Source organism: Suricata suricatta, chromosome 9 (assembly GCF_006229205.1).
Source record: "Suricata suricatta isolate VVHF042 chromosome 9, meerkat_22Aug2017_6uvM2_HiC, whole genome shotgun sequence".
Classification (NCBI taxonomy): Eukaryota; Metazoa; Chordata; class Mammalia; order Carnivora; family Herpestidae; genus Suricata; species Suricata suricatta.
The window spans coordinates 87,944,300-87,964,311 of NC_043708.1; the positions used below are offsets into that span (position 1 = coordinate 87,944,300).

Here is a 20,012-nt window from a genome sequence, read left to right on the forward strand (position 1 = left end):
AAATAAAACTATGCTGGAGCAAAGTACCAGAAGTTAGTCAATATTCATCTGAAGTAGTCTGTAATAAGTTAAGATGCCAATTGTAATACCCACAACAACCACTTAGAAAATGGCTTACAAATTAGTAAAGTTTAAGAACAATTAAAATGGTACCCTAGAAAATTAGGAGTAAAGGAGTAATCCAATAATAAAAAAGACAGAAGATAGAGAGAAAGCAAACAGCAAAATGGCAGATGTAAAGCCAACCATAACTGTATTAAATTTTATGGATGGAAATACTCCCAATTCAAAAGCAAAGCTTATCTGACCAAAAAGGAGGGGAAAAGCACGCTCCAACAACATGTGGACAGAGATCCAGTTCAAATGAAAGACACAAATAGGTTAAAAGGAAAAGGACATAAAAATACATGCCACATAAACAATTATAATGAGAGCGCTGAAAAGGCTGTATTCATACCAGACAAAACGGAATTTAAGACAAGAAATATCCTTAGAGACAGAGACCTTTTATAATAAAAGGTCAATACACCAGAAAGACAAATCAAATATAAAGCTATATATGCTTAAAAACAGACCCCCAAAATACATTAAGTAAAAACTGACAGAATTGAAAGGAAAAAAGAGACAATTTAACAATTATAGTTAGAAATTACAATGTTCTACTCTTAGTAACTAACAGAACAAACAGGCAAAAAATCAGCAAGGCTATAGCAGACTTGAGTAACACGGTCACCAACTTGACTTGACATTTTTTAACATTCCACCGAATGAGAGAATATGCATTCTTTTCAGATGAATGTGAAAGAAATGTTCTCTAGCAAAGACCATGTGCTAGCCCATAAAACAAGTCTCAAAAAATGTGAATGGATTCAAATCATTCAGAGTATACTCTCCAACAAATAAATTAAAAATAAAGAAATTTTCCAATACCTGGAAACAAAGTGCCAAATTGTCAAATAAACCATACTTTCAAAAAAGAAATAAGGGACATTAGAAAATATTTTGACTAAATGAAAACAAAACCACAACATATCAAAATTTATGAGGTATAGCTTAATCAGTGCTTAGAGGGAAATTCAGAAGTTGAAATACCTATATTAGAAAAGAAAGGTTTCACATCAATAATCTAAATTTCCACTTTAAAAGTAGACAAAGAATGAATTAAATCTGCAGAAAGCAGTGTAAATAAAAATCAAAGGGGAAAGAAATCAATGAAATAGGAAACAGGAAAACAATAAAGAAAATCAAAGAAACCAAAAGTTCTTTGGGAAAAATAATCAATAAGACTGGTAAACCGTTAGCTAGGCTAAGAAAAAAAGAAAGGCAACACAGAACACCAAAACACGGATGAAAGAGGGGACATTAATAACAACCCAAATTAAAAGGATTATAAAAGAACCAATTTTACACAAACTCTTTCAGAAAACAGAAGCAAAGTAACTTTCCCACTCAGTCAATGAGAACCAATATATTACCCTTTTACCAAAGCAAGACAAAAATATCACAAGGAAACTAGAGACCAATATCCCTTGTGAGCATTCACATGGAAATCCTTAATTCAGTGACAGCAAATAAAACCCAGGAACACATAAAAAAGATTAAGCACCACAAGTAGGATACATTTGACCATGACATCTATGAGGCTCTAATCCCCTCTCTATTCTGAGATCACACTTCAGATCAATGTCAATTAACAGTGGTAGCTTGGCTGTGAAGTCTCTTCATTTATATATTAATCAATACAAACCTTAATTGGTGGTTGTGTGTAGATGGTATAAAATAACCCAATCCTATTGAAATTATGGACATCAAGGATAAACTTAACCATAAAAAAAGTGAAAATCAAGCAGATTTCCAATTTTAACCTTGATGTCGAGGGTGGAGATATCTGACGATTTAAAACAAAGATGGAAAGGCAGGTGAGCAGAGAGCTAGATTTTCAGTTCAATTATATCCAGAGCTTAAAACTATCAATCGCCAAAGAAAGCTACATGAAACATGGATGGTTTAAGGGTTTCCCCAGAATGACAAAGGACACTCCAACTGTTGGAAAAGCAGCAGGATACAATCAGACTTTGAATAGATGGTATGTTCCTTCCTCCAGCTCATGTCAACACAAGCTCTGAAATCCAGGACTAATTTTTAGACTTATCTGTATCTGGTCACCAATTCAGGTGACAGTGTTTTCCAAGCCCTGTGAAAGGTGCACATCTAGGCTCTTGCTTTTAGAGATGGTTGTAAGCAGAAGGATGATACACCTTGCCATGCATCCAACCACAACCCAACTTAGTCTGGTAATAAAATAAATAAATAAAATACACACAATCAACCCACAAACACAGTCCATAATACAGTTGAGGGTAAGAGATATGAGGGAAAGCTATGATAAATGTTTTCAAGATACATTTGCATTCACTGAATACTGTCATATCCATCTCTAGGAGTTTGAAAAAAATTCATATAGAAACAAAAGTATTTAGGTGGTCATTCATTTCTCCATAGTTTAGGATTACAAGGTTCATTATAAGCCATCTACACATTCAATGCAATCCCTATCGAAATAACATCAGGATTCTTCACAGAACAAACAATCCTAAAATTTTATGGAACCAGAAAAGACCCCAAATATCCAAAGTAATGTTGAAAAAGAAAACCAAAGCTGGAGCCATCACAATTCCAGGCTTTAATAAGCTGTATTACTGCAAAGCTGTAATCAAGACATTATGGTACCAGCACAAAAATAGACACATATATCAATAGAACAGAATAAACCAGAAATGGACCCACAAATGTATGGGCAACCAATCTTCGACAAAGTAGGAAAGAATATCTGATGGAAAAAAGTCTCTTCAGCAAATGGTGTTGGGAAAACTGGACGGCAACATGCAGAAGAATGAAACTGGACCACTTTTTTACACCATACACAAAAATAAATTCAGAATTGATAAAGACCTAAATGTGAGACAGGAAATCTTCAAAATCCTAGAGCAGAAAACAGGCAGCAACCTCTCTGACATTGGCTATGTCAACTTCCTACTATATGTGTCTCTGGAGGCAAGGGAAGTAAAAACAAAAATGAACTATTGGGACCTCATCAAGAGAAAAAGTTTCTGCACAGTGAAGGGAAGAATCAACAAAACTAAAAGGCAACTGACAGAATGGGAGAAGATATTTGCAAATTACATATTGAATAAAGAGTTAGTATCCAAAATCTATAAAGTACAAAAAATAATCCTGTGAAGAAACAGACAAAAGATATGAATAGACACTTATCCAAAGAAGACATACAGATGGCTAATAGACCCATGAAAAGATGCTCAATATAAATCAGAGAAATACAAATCAAAACCACAAGATACCACCTCACACCTGTCAGAATGGTTGAAATTAACAACTCAGGCAAAAATATATGTTGGCAAGGATGCAGGAAAAGGGGAACTCTTTTGCACATTAGTGGGAATGCAAATTGGTGCAGCCACTCTGGAAAACAGTATGGAGATTCCTCTAATAATTAAAAATAGAATTACCCTATGACCTAGCAATTGCACTACTAAGTATTTTTCCAAAGGATACAAAAATCCTGATTCAAAGAGGCATGTGCCCACCCCAATAATTATAACAGCACTATCAACAATAGACAAATTATGGAAACAGCCCAAATGTCCATCGATTGAAGAATAGATAATGAAGATGTAGTGTGTACACACACACACACACACACACACACACACACACACACACACACACAGGAATACTATTTGGCCACCAAAAAGAATGAAATCTTGACGTTTGCAACAACATGGATGGAACTAGAGTATACTATGCTAAGCGAAATCAGTCAAAAAAACAAATATATGATTTCACTCATGTGGAATTTAAGAAACACAACAGATAAACACAGGGAAAAGGAAGGAAAAATAAGATAAAAGCATAGAGGGAGGCAAATCATAAGAGACTCTTAAATACAGAGAACAAACTGAGGGTTGCTGGAGGGGAGGTGGGTGCAGTGATGAGCTAAATGGGTGATGGCCATTGAAGAGGGCACTTGTTGGAATGAGCACTGGGTGTCATATGTAAGAGATGAATCACTGGGTACTACTCCTGAAAACAAGATTGCTCTATATGTTATTTAACTTGAATTTAAATAAATTTTTAAAAATTATAAGCTTCTGCCCACAGCATTAATAAGTTAGCCAATTCTGCACTATAAATAAACATAAAAATCTAAAACTTTGAAACTTTTTGCTAGAAGACAATGTTTAATTATTTCAGATGAAAGAAAGACCATAAGAGACAAAGAAAGTCTCTGTCTGTCACAGGAGATTTGAAATAATGCAAATGTCAGCTAAAAAGAAATTCAGATTAATATTTTAAATAATGAAACCAAGACAATTATATATTGTGGCAATTGTTGCAATACTTCTTTTCCACTAAATGCAAGCAAGGATCAAAATTTGGAGTAGCTATTTCCAGGACAAGCATGTTGAGTAAATCTATAGCCCCATGAAACATGGCTAATTACAAACATTAAATTTGGCTGACCATACACACAAATCATCAAGATTTGTATTTTATTTTGGATGAATTTCAAACATGCCAATATTATATTTTGATAATTACAAAAGAATCCATGACAATTCTATAGACCATATGCAAGTTTATTTAAATAATATAACATTGCACAGAAAGTTAATAAGTATAAAAATAGATGGTTTGGCAACCACATTTAAAGCACCACACGGAAGCAGATTACACACACACCGTCAGGCCTTTGGAAGATTAAGGCACCATTAAATCTCAAGTAATTTTATGAGAATATTTTGCTCATATCGTAGATGTCACTAAAACATCTCAAAATAGATAAAGCCCACAATTTTTCAGTGTGAAGTCTTCCCTTCAGTTTTCTTGTCAATATATTAATGATTCTTCTTAAATACTATACAATCATTAGTCTAAATTGACAAAGGGGCTATCAAAGCCACTATCTTGCTGGCTAGATAGAGGAGCAATTAATTTTCTTGAAGGCTGCCGATACACTGATGATGGTACTGTACTGCTCAGTTTTTTGAAATCTGACTTTACTGGATCAACCTTATGATGAGGTGCGTGTCTCAGAGTCACACTGATCTCTGGCTGGGAACACAGGGTTTCTTCTGACAGGTCTGAAGTGTGACCACTTTGACATTTCACGGGTTGACAAATTATATCATTTTTCTCTGTATCTGAAAGACAACCGGCTGCTGAAAAGTGTTTGAAATTAACAGATTCAGCTGGTATATCCAGAGTTTCTTGTGGTCTACCACGTAAAAATGACACTTGGTGACTGTCACAGGGTAAAGTGTCACTGTTGGAATGCCAGCCCATGAAGTCATCGAAGTCCCCTCCATCCTTCACTGGAGTTTCCCAAACACCCAAACTTTGACTTTTCTCAGATGCAGCATTTTCACTTCCCATTAGCGGACTGCACTTAAATACTTTTAAACCGAGTCTTTCATTAGGACCTTGAAAGGTTGTATGTGTGGATCCAGATTCAGAAAGACTCGGGGTGGATCTAGGTGAGGGTTTATTTCCGAAGGATCCAAGAAAGGGGTATGCAATGGAATGAAGTGATTCAGAGCCAGTATCACTGCGGTCCTTCTTCTTGTGCGAACCAAAGCCTTTTTCACCTTCACACGGAACAAACTCAGGAGAAACATCATTTGGCAAAATGTCTAGATGTTTGTGAGAGTTTTCCCCAAAGTGAGAGTCTGGCTGTGACTCTTTGGAACCCATGTGCTTTCCACCCCCATGCTTTGCATCTGCTAACCGCCTCTGTAGGTTACAAGCAGCCCTTCTCTTAGGAACTTGGTCACACACACTCCCGGGAATACTTTGCATACTGTTTGACTTGCTTTCAGCATGATGCACTGTATTCTGATTCACATCATTTCTTTTTGATTTTTCAACTCCCGTCGGCCTCTCTGAAGTCAGAGGTAGAACGACTACATACGAGGGAACACAATTAGGGGAAAACAAAATTAGGATAAAATTAACACTGAAAGAGTAAGAAAAAAATTACGTTTTTATGTATTCCAAAGAATGTATAGATTTTCACCACTCTCAAAGAAAATACATCAATGCTGGACATTTAAAAATATTCTTTTACAAATCCACATTGAATAAAGTAAGGTCATTGTTACTGAAATCTGACATTACTGTTATGCATCTGCTCTATTATTTCCGGCAATAGATATTCTAGCATTTCAGGAGCCAACTGCAAGTTTCCAATTCTGTTCTGATGAAGAAAATTTGCTAGAAGAAACCCCAACACCCAACAACTACATAAGCATACCCTTCCACACACACAGTAAAAAGCTAAAAAACAGAGTTTCTGACTTCAGCTAGCTAAGACACTAAATCTGACCAGAGGCAAAGCAGTCACAGCATAAGACCAGAGGCATATCTCAGAGAAGTGTACCTTGGTCCCTACAGCATGAAAAGGGTTTGCTTCTGCTGGGGACATTCACAAAGTTGCCCCAAGTCATTAATACCCAAGGTTCGCATCACCATTCCCAACTTTACACAAATAACCTTTGTGCTTTTTTGAAGAATGTCTACCAATATCAGATTTGTGAATTCTCGAACAATCCTTGCTTTAAGCTCTCTAGAAGCTCAAAAATCCTATTTCCCACAGACGGGTTCAAAATCTCCCAGTGTGATTGGAAATTTATCAATGTTTTAACACATTTCCATCAGTTTTTGCTTTATATATTCTAAATATAAATATAATTTATATTTATCATGAACAGAAAAAATCCATTTGTAGGCTCTTGGGAGTCTTCTTTAACATTATCAACCGTCAGTTTAATGGCTTTCAATGTGAATTATAATTTGCTTAATATTGTATTTAACTCTATAATTTATCTACTATCAATTCTGAACAGCTTGATATATTATTCTTTCCTTCATCTTGAATTGTTGACCTTGTTCTCATAGAGATAACGTATGTCTGGATTTTTAAAAAATGAAAATTATGGTCTTTTAATAAGTGAGTTTAAACTATTCACCTTTAGGGTAATTGCTAATGTTTTACACTACATTAATTTTCCATTTATCAATGCTTTCTAGTTGCATTTTGCCTCTTTCATGAGTCTGTTAGATTGAAAACCTTTTCTTCTTTTTCCCCTACTACATTGAAAGTTATATATTCTATTTCTCTATTGTTTAGTCTTAAATTTTAATATACCTACTTAAACTTGTATTTTTCTAGCAATGGCTGGAGTTAAGAGTAACTATATCTTTTCCTTGAAAATAGTCAACCTTTTAGTACATTGTTAGTTTCTTCTACAATATGCTCTTACATCCTTTTGAGAATATTATACTTTTCTAACATTTCCAGATCCTCTTGTTTGTTCTGTTAATTCTGTTTCCAAAGGCATAAGTTCTGTTGGGTTTCTTGTCATCTTTTGAGTTAGGTGCCTTACCATGGTGCTGGCTTTCTATAGATATTTGGTGACTTTTGTGACATCAGTTGCCACTTTTCTTTCATTTCTAATTTTATTTAAGTCCTCTCTTTTTTTTTTGATGAGTCTGACTAAAGGTTTATCAATTTTATTTATGTTTTTAACAAACCAGCTTTTGGTTTTGTTGATCTTTCCTACTATTTTTTTTAAATCTCTCATTTATTTCTGTTCTGATCTTTATCATTTTCTCCCTTCTATTAACTTTTTGTACATCATTTCTGTCATTTCTAGGAATGGAAGTAACAATAGAAAGTTGATGGATATGCTCAGTCTGTCTACTTGAGCTGGAAATTCTACTCTTTTTTTTTTTTTTTGAAAGTTTCCACTTTACGTAAAACACAGCCACGACTTTATAAATAAACTCACTCCTGGGGCACCTGGGTGGCTCAGTCGGTTGAGCGGCCAACTTCAGCTCAGGTCATGATCTCATGGTTCCTGGGCTCAAGCCCCAAGTCGGGCTCTGTGCTGACAGCCCAGAGCCTGGAGCCTGTCTTTGAATTCTATGTCTCCCTCTCACTCTGCCCCTCCCCTGCTTGTGCTCTATGGCTCTCTGTCTCTCAAAAATAAATGTTAAAAAATAATAAAAAATAAAGAATAAATTAACTCCCTTCTTATATTCCTTGCCCTTTTTCATACTAAAAAATATTAAATATCTAAGAGACAAGGGAGAAAAAACCCTTCAAGTGACTCATTTCGACATACCTGACTGTGTAGTTTTGCTCTGAGATTTATGAGAAATAGGCATTTCCAGCAATTTTGCCATTGTAGCAAGTTTGCTAGCAGCATTCATAATCTTTTTCTCAGCCCTGTGGGGAATTCCAGAATATTAAATTAATAATACTTTAAAGGAAAAAATGAGTTGCCTTAGCCCCAGGATTTCTGTTTTCCTATTAGTTCTGCCAATGTTTAGGGGAGTACAGACATAAGGTTCTCTTAACCCCTAATGGCGGATCATGTAGAAGAAGGGAATTTCGTGGCTAAGGGAAATGTTTAGAAAATGACACAGGATGGCCTGGTAGTCTGAGGGCACGCTGCTTCATCTGGACTTACCCTTCCTGTTCTCCATTATCCTGCAAAATTTGCTGGAGGCAAGTCAAGTAGTATTTGCGCATCTTCTGGGCAGTTTCTTGACGTTCTCGCAATACCTCTGCTTTTACCATTTCTGCCGCTCTTTCCTTACTCTCCTGAATATAACGAAGCATATCACCTAGGGGGAAGGTGGGGGCGAGCGTTGGTGGGGAGACAGGAATCCTCACCAAAAGGCATGTTTATTAGCAACTTTTCAGAAACACAAGAGGCAAACTTCAGATCAATTTTCTAGGAGATGAAGTAACGGGAGGTATAGTTTAAACATTATGCTTTTCCACAATCATTAAAATGGAATGTTTTAGATCACTATTTTGGAAGACTCAGAGGAGAAATAATCTAAAAGTTCTTTTAGAATGATGATAGCCACATATGGTAAGGAAACAGCATATTCCCTAGGAAAACTCTGTCATATCCTAAAACACCAAGGCAAGAAAATAAATATGAGATACCAAAATTTACACATTTCAATTATGTATTATGTGTCTCATTAAGAGATGAAAAAATATATATATACAGAAAGGGTGAGGAAGAAAGGAAGAAAGGACGAGACAGAAGGAGGCAATTTGAACCAGAGAGACTCAGATTCCTGTTACTTATGCTCTGAATGTTTCCATATTATTTAATTCTTTAGGCAGCACTGAAGCATATCTAAGTACATATAATACTACAATCCATAAGAGAATGTACAAAATGCCAGGGAGAACAATGAGACTTATGTTGCCTTCTGAGACTTACATTTAAAAATAATTCACTGCTTACATGTTTCTTTTTATCTTGCATTGAGACTCCCATCACTTAAAGTTAACATCTTTTTTTAACTAAAGCTAGGGCTACATCCTACCTCTAGAATATCACCATCCCTATTAAAGATTCAATTCATAGAGGAATCTCCCTTAATATTATTAAGCTTTTCCTGAAGATGAAATGCTCTATGCGAAGAATACTAACTGGAAGACTATTTTTCATTATTTGAGGTGGGACAGATTAAAATGGAATACATGTCAACAAAAAACTTCCAGCAAATGTCTAAAATGTTAAGCAAACACATATACATACGAGTTAGCACAGGAGTGTGAAAAAAATGCTTAAAATTTCACTTCCCAACTGATGCAATTTTTAACAAGAAGTTGCTTTTTTTGTAGTTTTAGTAATATGGCTTCTGTCGGCACCAGCAAGAACTGAGAAGCAAATTCTCTTCATTGATACTAAGTGGGCTTTTCAAAACATCTCCACAGGATTCTGGTGAGCTATCCTTATATTTGGAACTCAAGACCTTTACCACTCGTTTTGTTAAAAATAAATGCAATTTTAAGAAGTGACCATTCAGCTGTCCTGTATCCACACTGGTGACTGTTCTGGGACATACATACCATCTATGCAGTATTGTTTATAATTAAAAAGCAGGAGATATTCTACTGAGAAAACATAAACGAGGGAGATGCTCTGCAAGGTGTGCTGCATCGCCTCTTACCGCCAAGGGCTGGATGAACAGATTTATACATATGATTTAACCCACTATCAAAATAACAACAGACAACAGAACAAGGCCTAACTAGATCTATTTTCTATGGTCTTTAGAAAGACAGATACCATATGATCTCACTCCTATGTGGAATTTGAGGAACTCAACAGATGAACATAGGGGAAGGGAAGGAAAAAGAAGATAAAAACAGAGGGAGGCAAACCATAGAGACTCTTAACTAAAGAGAACAATTGGAAGGTGGCTGGAGGGAGCAGGAGACCGGGCAGGGGTGGGTTAAATGGCTGATGGGCATTAGGAGGGCACTTTTTGGGATGAGCACTGGGTGTCAGTTTTAAGAGATCAATCACTGGATTTTACTCCTGAAGCCAAGACTACACTATATGTTAACTAGCTTGGATATAAATTAAAATAATAATAATAAAAAAACTGGCATTGTACAATTTAAAATTTTTAAAAAACTTTATGGTAGAAAGTAATACTAATTTAAAACTCACATGACATTTTGTTTTAGTTACTTAAGTTTTAATATTATCAAACTTTTAGTTTGATATTAGTGGCCAAAAGAGAAACTGGATCATTAATAATATAAAATGTCTGCCCTCATGTCACTTCCAAAAGATATTGGGCAAAACTTACCCTTTGCTGCATAATTTAGAAAAGGTGTCACTAATCTCTTCTAAAAGCAGATCTCAGAGCAAAATAGTTTGGAAAATTCCCCCAAATTACTCATACTAGTAAGAAAAAAAAGGTTCAGACAACCTTAAAATCCTACGATTCTCCTCAGGGACTTACGCTTAATTTTTTTCACAGCTTTAATGTACTGTCCACGAAGGTCTTCCAAGGGCTTGCCACTGCACAGCAGGCAAGTATTTCCAATGGCCCCTTCTGACAATGACCTAAAAATGAACCAAATATTGCAAACAGAGATTGTAGTAAAAATAGCTGTCTATATATTCCAATAACATCCCACTGAGATGTGCTAAAAAAAAATCATATATGAGGTCTTTACTATACAGTTATTTAACATAGAAGAAAAATGGAAACAAATACTATGGTTACTTAAATAAATCATAATAAGTCCACATGATGAAAATATATGCAGCAATTGTAAAGCACGTTATTGGAGAATATTTTATGACATACGGAAATGTTTATCTTAGAACATTAGGTTAATAAAAGGTTACAAAATAGCTTTCATAATAATCTCTATTTTTAAATCATGCACATGTGTGTACAAAGGGGTTTAAATGATCTAAGAGATTAACAGAGGGTATCTGCTGAGAATAGGGTTTTGGAAGATTTTCTTTTTTTATGCTTCTTGCTGCATAACAATGACAAGTTTTATGATCTTGGTATGATAGTATTAACATAATTGATATAAAAAATTAAAAATAGTTAGAAATAAACAATTTCTGGGGTCTCAGTCAGTTGAGCATCTGACTCTGGTTCAGGTCATGATGTCACAGCTCATGGGTTCAAGCCTCACATCGGGCTCTGTGCTAACAGCTCAAATCCTGGAGCCTGCTTCCGATTCTGTGTCTCCTTCCCACTCTGCCCCTTCCCTGCTCATACTCTGTCTTTCAAAAATAAATAAATGTTAAAAAAAATTTAAATAGTCAAAGTCTACCTTGGTGGTGTTTTGCAAAGTGCTCTCAGTTCTTCCAATTTACTCTTCATGTCATTGTTTTCTTCTATTAGTTCTTCAACAACTTTATTATTCTCTTCTAGAAAGGAAAATTAATAGTGGTCAATTAATCTTTTTTTCCTCAGTCTTCCTTTCTCTTAAGTTCCCAGAGCAAATGTTTGTAGAGAAGATGGTGGAAATTCCAGCTGCTCCCCATGTCATTCATTCCCCGATGACTCCTAATGTCACCATTCCCTACTCTGGTTCCTCAGCGCTTGAAATCTGTATTCCATCATCCCTCATCTTGCTTGGGTTACATACTGCCCTGGAACAGGTTTCCAACTGTTTCATATGCATCTGTTTTGTTTTCAGCTAGACTGAAGCCCCCTAGAAACATACTGGGCCTTCTAATATCACAATCCTTATGCTCATATCCATGATCATCGAACAAGCACTTCTATACAAAAAAAAAAATAATAATTAAGCTTCAGTAGGTGCCACTTTCACAATTAATATAAGATCTTCAATTATTTAAACTTTTAAAAAGAGGATGAGAGGAAACTGACAGAGTCCACGTGGCACAGAGAACAAAACATGAATTTCCGAGTGAGAGAGACAGGAGTTTAAATCCTGGCTCAGCTCCTTACCAGTAAAATGACTTTAGGCAAATTACTTAAACTTTCTGAACCTGAGGTTTTTTCATGTGTAAAATGCAGAAAGTATTACCCACTTTGAAGATAATAGAAATAAAATAATAAATGTACCTTATATAAAGCCCAGCATACCAATGTTTAATAGATATGAACACGGCACAGCATGTTTCCTACCATGCACCCTCAACACACCCTGTAGACTAATAAATCACTCCATTCCTCCTAGTGATCGATATAACTTGTATGTTTTTAAATCACTCCCTCTTACCCCACCACTTTTCAATAACTGCTTACCAACACCATGGAAAGTGGAATTTAAGAAACTGAAAAGAAACAACCTTAGTAGCAAAAACATTATCAACTAATAGATTTACATTAAGACAAACACTGAAATCAAACTATCCAATAATTTAAATTCTGACTCCTAACCCCTTTTATTGGCGTATTGTTTTGAGCTAAGTACCAAATTCTTGGATTATTTCTAAGTCTGTGAATTATAGAAGATAGCCTCAAAAAGCACTAAGCAGAACTATGGTCACAATGTATGGTGCTAAATACTATTTATGGATAATAATCTCATCCAGCTGCCTTTGTCCTTTCACTATGTACAACAAATATTCTTGACGTTTGTCAAATTTTACAAGAGCTCCCTTACTCTCCTGGCCTCTACCAAAGACCTAAGCCATGGGAATTACAGTTGTTAAAATTTTTATCTCAGTAATTCTTAATTATTATCTATCTCTAACAGACCTGGTGAGAGGTAGACGGAAGCGAAGTGGGTGACTTCTCTTAGTCAACAGTATTTACTGAGCGTGCTATGTTGTCAAGTACTGTGCTAAGTGCTGGGTCAGGACTTGAGCCTTGTCCCCATCAAGGCTACCCTCCAAAGGACAATATAGGCAAAAATTAATTACAAGGATATGATGAATGTTAGAAAAATCATAGGAGCGGTGGATAATGTCTAACAGAAAAAGCTAACGAAGTCTGGGGTGGTTGGGAAAGCCTCCCTGAGGAAGCAGTGTCCTGGGGGAGAGATGAGTAGGAGTTAGCCCGGCGATGTGATCAGGATGGGAAGACAGATGTTGTGAGAAAGGGAGATGAAAACAGATGAGAGAGAAAAGAGACAAGGAGAGAATAAGAAGGCTGGGGCAAGATGAGGCTAAGGGGCTGGCAGATGCTGAATCATGAAAAGCTTCTTAAAACAATGTTAAAAGGTTTATACTTCCTACTGAGGACCAGATAAACCACGGAAGGACTTTAAACAAAAGAGGGCTATGATCCAATTTACTTTTTTAAAAGGTTACTGCTGGGAGACCTGGGTGGCTCAGTTGGTTAAGTGTCCAACTTCAGCTCAGGTCATGATCTCATGGTTTGTGGGTTCCAGCCCTATGCCAGGTTGTGTGTGCTGACAGCTTAGAGACTGGAGCCTGCTTCAGAGTCTGTGTCCCTCTCTCGTGCTCTGTCTCTCTCTTCCTCAAAAATAAACTTAAAAAAATTAAATAAAAAGGACACTCTTGATGCCTGATGGGGAATGGATCGGAGGGGCAAGATTGGAAGCAGAGCCGGAATGGTACTGCTGTCCAGGCGAACGATAGAGTTGAAATGTAGGAAAAAAGCGAACCTATCCACCTGGGCTTTCCTGGATGACACAGTGATTTGGGACCCTTGCATTCAATCCTTCATGCATGTGAACATTTATTATCATCTGACATGTAATGGGCATCCTGACTACAACTATGAAGAAACAATAGATTCCTTATACTCAGGGAACATACAGGCTGGAAAAGGCTATCAGGCAAGTAACCAAAAAAATCAAATACTGAGTGGAAACAGATGAGGAGCCGAGTGCCATGGGGCCACACAGAAGTGGCCCGTCTCACCCAGACTGGAAAAAAAATCAAGAAGTGCTCTGCAGATCAGGCATGCTCTCAGTTGAATCCTAGAGGATAAGGAAGAGTTAGGCCAAAATGAGAAAGAAAGGGTCATGGGTAGGACAGAGTGACAACGCTGTACATGGGGTCCGGCAGTAAAATTCCTGACCGGCGGGGCAATCTGAGTATTTCAAATGTACAGGGTATAGAGCACAGGATCCTAAGTGCTAGCAGAAGGAAAGCGGGAGCAACCTCAGAAGCCCAGGAACCTCCTTTCTTCAGAGGGGCAAGAGAAGATGGCAGATGACACCCCTTTCGGACAACTTCCCTGACAGTACTAGGAAGGATGCCGTATGTGTCTGTGCCAACGTTCCCCTCTGCCTAGAATGCTGTCCTCTTTGGCAAACGCCTTCATCTTTCAAGGTTTAGTCAATCCTTCCTTAACTCCAATAGGAGGAAGAGCTAATTAACATCCTTTCTTCCAAGTTTACACAAACATGCCGCCAGGAGCACTCAGTGCTGCAATTATTTATCAATCTGGTTTTAGTTCTCTTCATTTGAGGATGAGCTTCTTGAAGGAAGGAAACAGAGTCTTGTAGATCTGTATCAGAACAGAGTTCCGTCTGACGCCCTCACTGCTGTGTCCCTAGAGCCTAGAACACTGCCAGACACACACTGGGCACTCGGTATCTATTCCATCCAGAAAGGAGGGAAGGAATGTGACCTTCTAGTCAGAGCTCCAATTTTCCTCTTTGTAGTTCAATAATAATTATTTGGCTAGTAAAAATAAGGTCCAAATTAGTTTACATTAATCCTCAAAGAGAATCGGTGCCGGCATTAACTAAAATGTCACATTTGAACATTTCAATGATGAGGGAGATTTATACTGGCAGTAGTGCTACTTTAAATGCTAACCTCCAATTTTTTCCACTACAGCTTTGTGCTTCCTCTCTAAATGCTGAAGATGCCTACAGCATTTCTCCAGTTTTCTTTTCAGATCTTGACATTCCTGCTTTGCCTTTTCAAGTTCTTGGAAGCACGGTCCACAGCATGAATCCTTAATTTCAAGGATCTTTTTCTTATCTGTAAAAATTAAACAATAGCAAACTTTTATATCACTTTAGACTAAGAACTAAAAAAAAGGAAGGAAGAAAACCAAGCGAAGGGACTAAGGTGACAGTGTAATGGAAAAGAACATGATGCTTAAGAGAAAGAGGCCTGGGTTTAAATCTTCTTTATTTACTGGCAGTGTGCCTCAGAGTGTATTATATAGCCTGAGACTCAGTTTTGTAATATGTAAAGTTAAATAATACCATCTATTTTAAAACTGCTGTGAAACATACTGCTCCACTCTTAGTACTGAATACCATCCCCCACAACAAGGAACCAAGGGTCTTCAAGAAATGACTAGTTCCACTATTGGGACAAGGTATATACAAGACAAATGCCAGAAAGAAATTCCTGAAAAACACAGACATGTCCCAAGAACATTGGAGCCAGTTTGAAAGGGCTCTACTAGCTGAATATGGGACAATTTGAACACTAGGTATACTAATGAATTATAAAATATTTTTTAAAATAGGGATTCCTGAGTCATACCAATAGTCCTACCCATAATGGATTGGATGGATAGATAGATAAGTGTGTTAAGCTGGTAGGAAGGTAGGTAGATGAATTGATGGGCAGATTGGCCAAGGAAGAAAAAGACAAAAAACTATACCAACTAACAGGAGGATGCCCAATTATAACATGCCAAGTGCCAAGCTGGTGAAAGCAGAGGGAAGTCTAGAGCTAGAAAATTTATAAATTTTCAATGACTACAGTAAAGATTGGGTCAGACAAGCATCATCAATGATTGCTAAACATAAGGTAAAGTTTTAATGAAAAGGACATTTTCATCGTCTTAGAAGTGTCTCCCCACTAATTAGTTGCTTATAAGATTGCTTATTAGTTATGAGGGGGAGGAGGAAATCCAGGAATTACACAGTGAAGAAATTGGACAACACCTTAACCAGGAGCTCAAATGAATTTCACCAATAAAAGACAAAAGGACACTGAATGGACGCTACATGCATTAACATGGACAAATCTCAGAAGCTTGATATTAAGTGGGAAAAAGCAAGTTACAGAGACTATAATAAATAGTAAACCATTTTTATAATGTTAAAAGACAAGAGAGCAGCTTTTTCAGGATACTTATATTTGGTCCAAACATAAAGAAAAGCAAGAGAATAGTTTTTAAAAATCAGAATATTTGTTACCTTGGATTGTAAGGAAGTTACAGGGATGGGAAGCCACACACAGGGGTCTTCAACAGTACTGGTGATATTCTAGCTCTTAAGTGAAACAATGGGTTCCTGGTTGCTAGGCTTCATAGCTTGCATGTGCATTCCATATTTTCTTTGCATGTATCAAGTATTTGATAATATTTAACTTACTTCAAAAAATGATAAGATATTAAGCGGCCATAACCAAACAGTTAACATTGGTGGTAGTCCTCTCTAATGAATTTGTTAATGTGTTTGTTTTTAGGGGAAAAAAACTGAAGAAAGAAAAATCCTTTTGCAGTCTGATTTGTCTAAAGTAAACATTAGTTTCTTTCACAATGATAGGACTTCCCAAAGCCAAATAATATCTAAAATTTATTTTTACCCATTTTATAAACCTTTTTAAAATTCTCTGGTTATTCCAAATATAACAACAAACATACAACCACAGTGAAAGGTAAGAAATTACAAGTTAAGGTAGTATTCCCATCCACCCAATTAACAATAAGATGTTCTCAACCACCTGGAACCTAGAAAGGAAAAAGGGTCTATGGACAATGAGGAAAAGAACTGTCAACGGACTTCTTGGGAAAGGCAGAGGTCCTCTGGGATTCTGGTAACATCACCTACTAAATTAAAAACCCTGGAAACTGTTATTGACCTAGTACATATGAGCAATTCTTAGTTCTTTTCCAGGTTGCAATAGAGACAGCAGATAAAAAACAGAAAGAGTAGGGGCATGTGGGTGGCTCCATCGGTTAAGCCTCCGACTTCAGCTCAGGTCATGATCTTATGTTCGGGGGTTTGACCCCGCATCGGGCTCGGTGCTGACAGCTCAGAGCCTGGAACCTGCTTTGGATTCTGTGTTTCCCTCTCTCTCTGCCCCTCCCCCGCTCATGCTCCGTTTCTGTCTCAAAAATAAAACATTAAAAAAAAATTTAAAGACAAAAGAGGGGGTGTGTGTTTGTATGTGAAGGGAAGGAGCAGGCTGCAAGGTCACAGTGTCTTAAAAAGGAGGGGAGCAAATAACGGATATGTCAGTTCCTGGCTCGGAATTCTCAGGGACTAGGCAACATAAGCCCATCAGTGTTCCTTGGTGGGCTCCGGATACAGCAGGGGTCTACGGTACAATACAATCATTCTTTCTCATAACAACAACTCTAAGTCGTCATGAAAACGGTAAACTCTTAATTTACCAAATATTCAAGGAACACAAACTATGTGCCATTCACTCTGCCACGCATTGGAGAGGAAGAGATAGAACACTGCTCCTGCCCCCAAGAGACTCACAAATGAACCAGAAAACACCTCTTCAGAAAGATTTCCATTTTACGGTGGCTGAAATAAGCTTCAATAATTTAAACAAAAAGGTCTCTGTTATCTGGCAATTCTTTTATGTGAAATCCATGATTTCTCAATAAAGCCAGAGAATAAAAACATGCCTGTTCTACTAAAATTCTCATTATTCTCCTTATAATAAAAACCACTTAGGAATGGAAGGAAGACCATGACAGATAGATGAAAAGGGTCTAATGCAGTCTTGTCTCCCAAATGCAAAATTAAACCTAGGGAGAAGACACACAGTAGGTAGGACTAATACTACCCACTTGTTCACTCAAAAAAGCTGTGCACATCTTTGATTTCCTTTTATCCTCAAAGCACCCCTCTGGAACTGTGATGATGAATGTTACAAAGACCAGTAGGAATAAAATCCCGTTACCAGCTTCCGCCTCTGTTTCTTGCAAGGCCAAGGACCGAGCACAGTGTCCAAAAGTAGGTGTAGGAAGGACTGCCAGAACTCCAGGGTCTCCTCTGCCAGTGACCTCGGTGGCAGGATCCTTAGAGATCCTGGCCAAATTTTTCTGAAATAGATTATCTTCATAGTTAATGCCATGTAAAAATCGTTAAGCAATTCTCTATTTAGAATACCAATATTAAAAATACAAAAAAGAACACTACCTGAAAAAAATGTCACCAGTATTTTTCTTAGAGTGTTACATGAATACTGTCATTACTATGAACTAGTCTCCTGTGGCCATAATTTTCAACTTAGACCATTATCTGACAGAGGACTAGTGGGCTGACCTGGAGACAGATAGGAGATACAGTTTTTGCACACATATGTGTGAGTTTAAGGTATTTTAATGGTTTGTGTGATCAAATCACAGGACATACTATATACATTCAGAATTTTCTAGAAAATCCAGAACTCTCTCATTGCAGCAGGGGTCAAATATATTAGGAACTTTAATACCAACTTCTTGCCTTCCATGAATTGAAAGTAACAACATTAAAAAAATTACATTTACATAGTAGTTTAGAGTTCTAAATACTTTAATACATACTGTCATTTTAAAAGTTCAGTTGAATTCCAAAGTTAACCTGTACACCTTGCACAAGACATTTCTCTTCTAACATTTATTGAACCCTTTCCATGTTCTAGTCCTGTTAAGGTAATACAGTTACTAAATTCATTAATGAAGAGACATTTTTTAAGGCAGTGTTTTCACGTTTTGGATACCTACTAAATCCTAAAGGAACAGAACAAGAGATCTTGAGTAAGCTACCTTGTTTAATTACCTAAAACACACCATATGCTTCATGCTACAAGCCTTGATTTTAAGAAACGTATTTAATTGGCTATTAGGAAACCTACTTATGATACGTGACAGAAGCAGAGGTGAGCAGTTACAGACAAATGCAAATGCCAAGAGGCTACGCGAGGCTGAGGTCCAAAGGAGTAATAAAAGTTGAACCCTAAGGTAGCCAGTGTTTCTAGTTTCTGCTCAAAACTGGAGAAAAGGCCAAGATGACAGAAAACACAGGAGCAGCAACCTTTTTGTCTTAATTTTAACTTGACTTTGATGATAAGAAAAGATAGAACACATCCTTAAATTTGTTTGAAAATTCTATTCCAACTGGTATTTCTGTTTTCTCTTTTCATTATGACCTGTTACATCAACGTATTCTGATAAGGTATTCATTTTCATGGAAGTACATTTTTAATTCGTTGCATCCTCTCCATTTTAAAAAAAGTTTTGATCATCTTATTTTAATGAGGACTTGTTTTATAGATACTAGTCATTTCTTCCTGTTTTAATTTTCATAAGCAGTTCTAAAAATAACAAATGTAAGCAATTACAATTCACAGTTCTTCATATTTATGACACCTATATTGCATACCTATAACCATTGCTTAAAATCATTGCTTTACCTCAAGGTCCTGAGCTGAGTTAGCTTTCAAACAGCAGAAGATCAGGAATTCTTCTGTGACAAATGTCAGAGTAGGCATTTCAAAGCTATCCTTTCCCCAGGAATGGAATCTGGACCCACCCAACAAGAGCTGCAGAAGTCTAAGCTCTTAGCAAATTGTGACTCTGTCCCCACAGATATGTGAGCTACATTAAGTCACACACGTAACCTTGACACTGCTTGCACAATCATAAGCCCTCTAACAGAGCACCAGGATTGATCCTATACTAATGGTAGAAGAAAGCTGATCGTTTTCCTGATTTTTATACCA

The 20,012-nt window shown here is 36.8% G+C and overlaps 1 protein-coding gene across 1 annotated transcript in view; it reads right to left on the bottom strand.

Annotated features, from left to right (window-relative positions):
- Positions 1-4,637: 4,637 nt before the first annotated feature.
- CEP152 (centrosomal protein 152) overlaps positions 4,638-20,012 on the bottom strand; it is an 84,478-nt gene continuing 69,103 nt past the window's right edge. The window contains exons 21-27 of the mRNA XM_029952512.1: positions 18,210-18,351; positions 15,138-15,305; positions 11,702-11,798; positions 10,867-10,970; positions 8,553-8,709; positions 8,205-8,308; positions 4,638-5,981 (exon numbers count right to left, since the gene is read on the bottom strand). Of these exons, the coding sequence (XP_029808372.1) occupies positions 4,948-5,981; positions 8,205-8,308; positions 8,553-8,709; positions 10,867-10,970; positions 11,702-11,798; positions 15,138-15,305; positions 18,210-18,351 (1,806 nt within the window). The 3' untranslated portion in view covers positions 4,638-4,947. The remainder of the gene's footprint in view (positions 5,982-8,204; positions 8,309-8,552; positions 8,710-10,866; positions 10,971-11,701; positions 11,799-15,137; positions 15,306-18,209; positions 18,352-20,012) is intronic.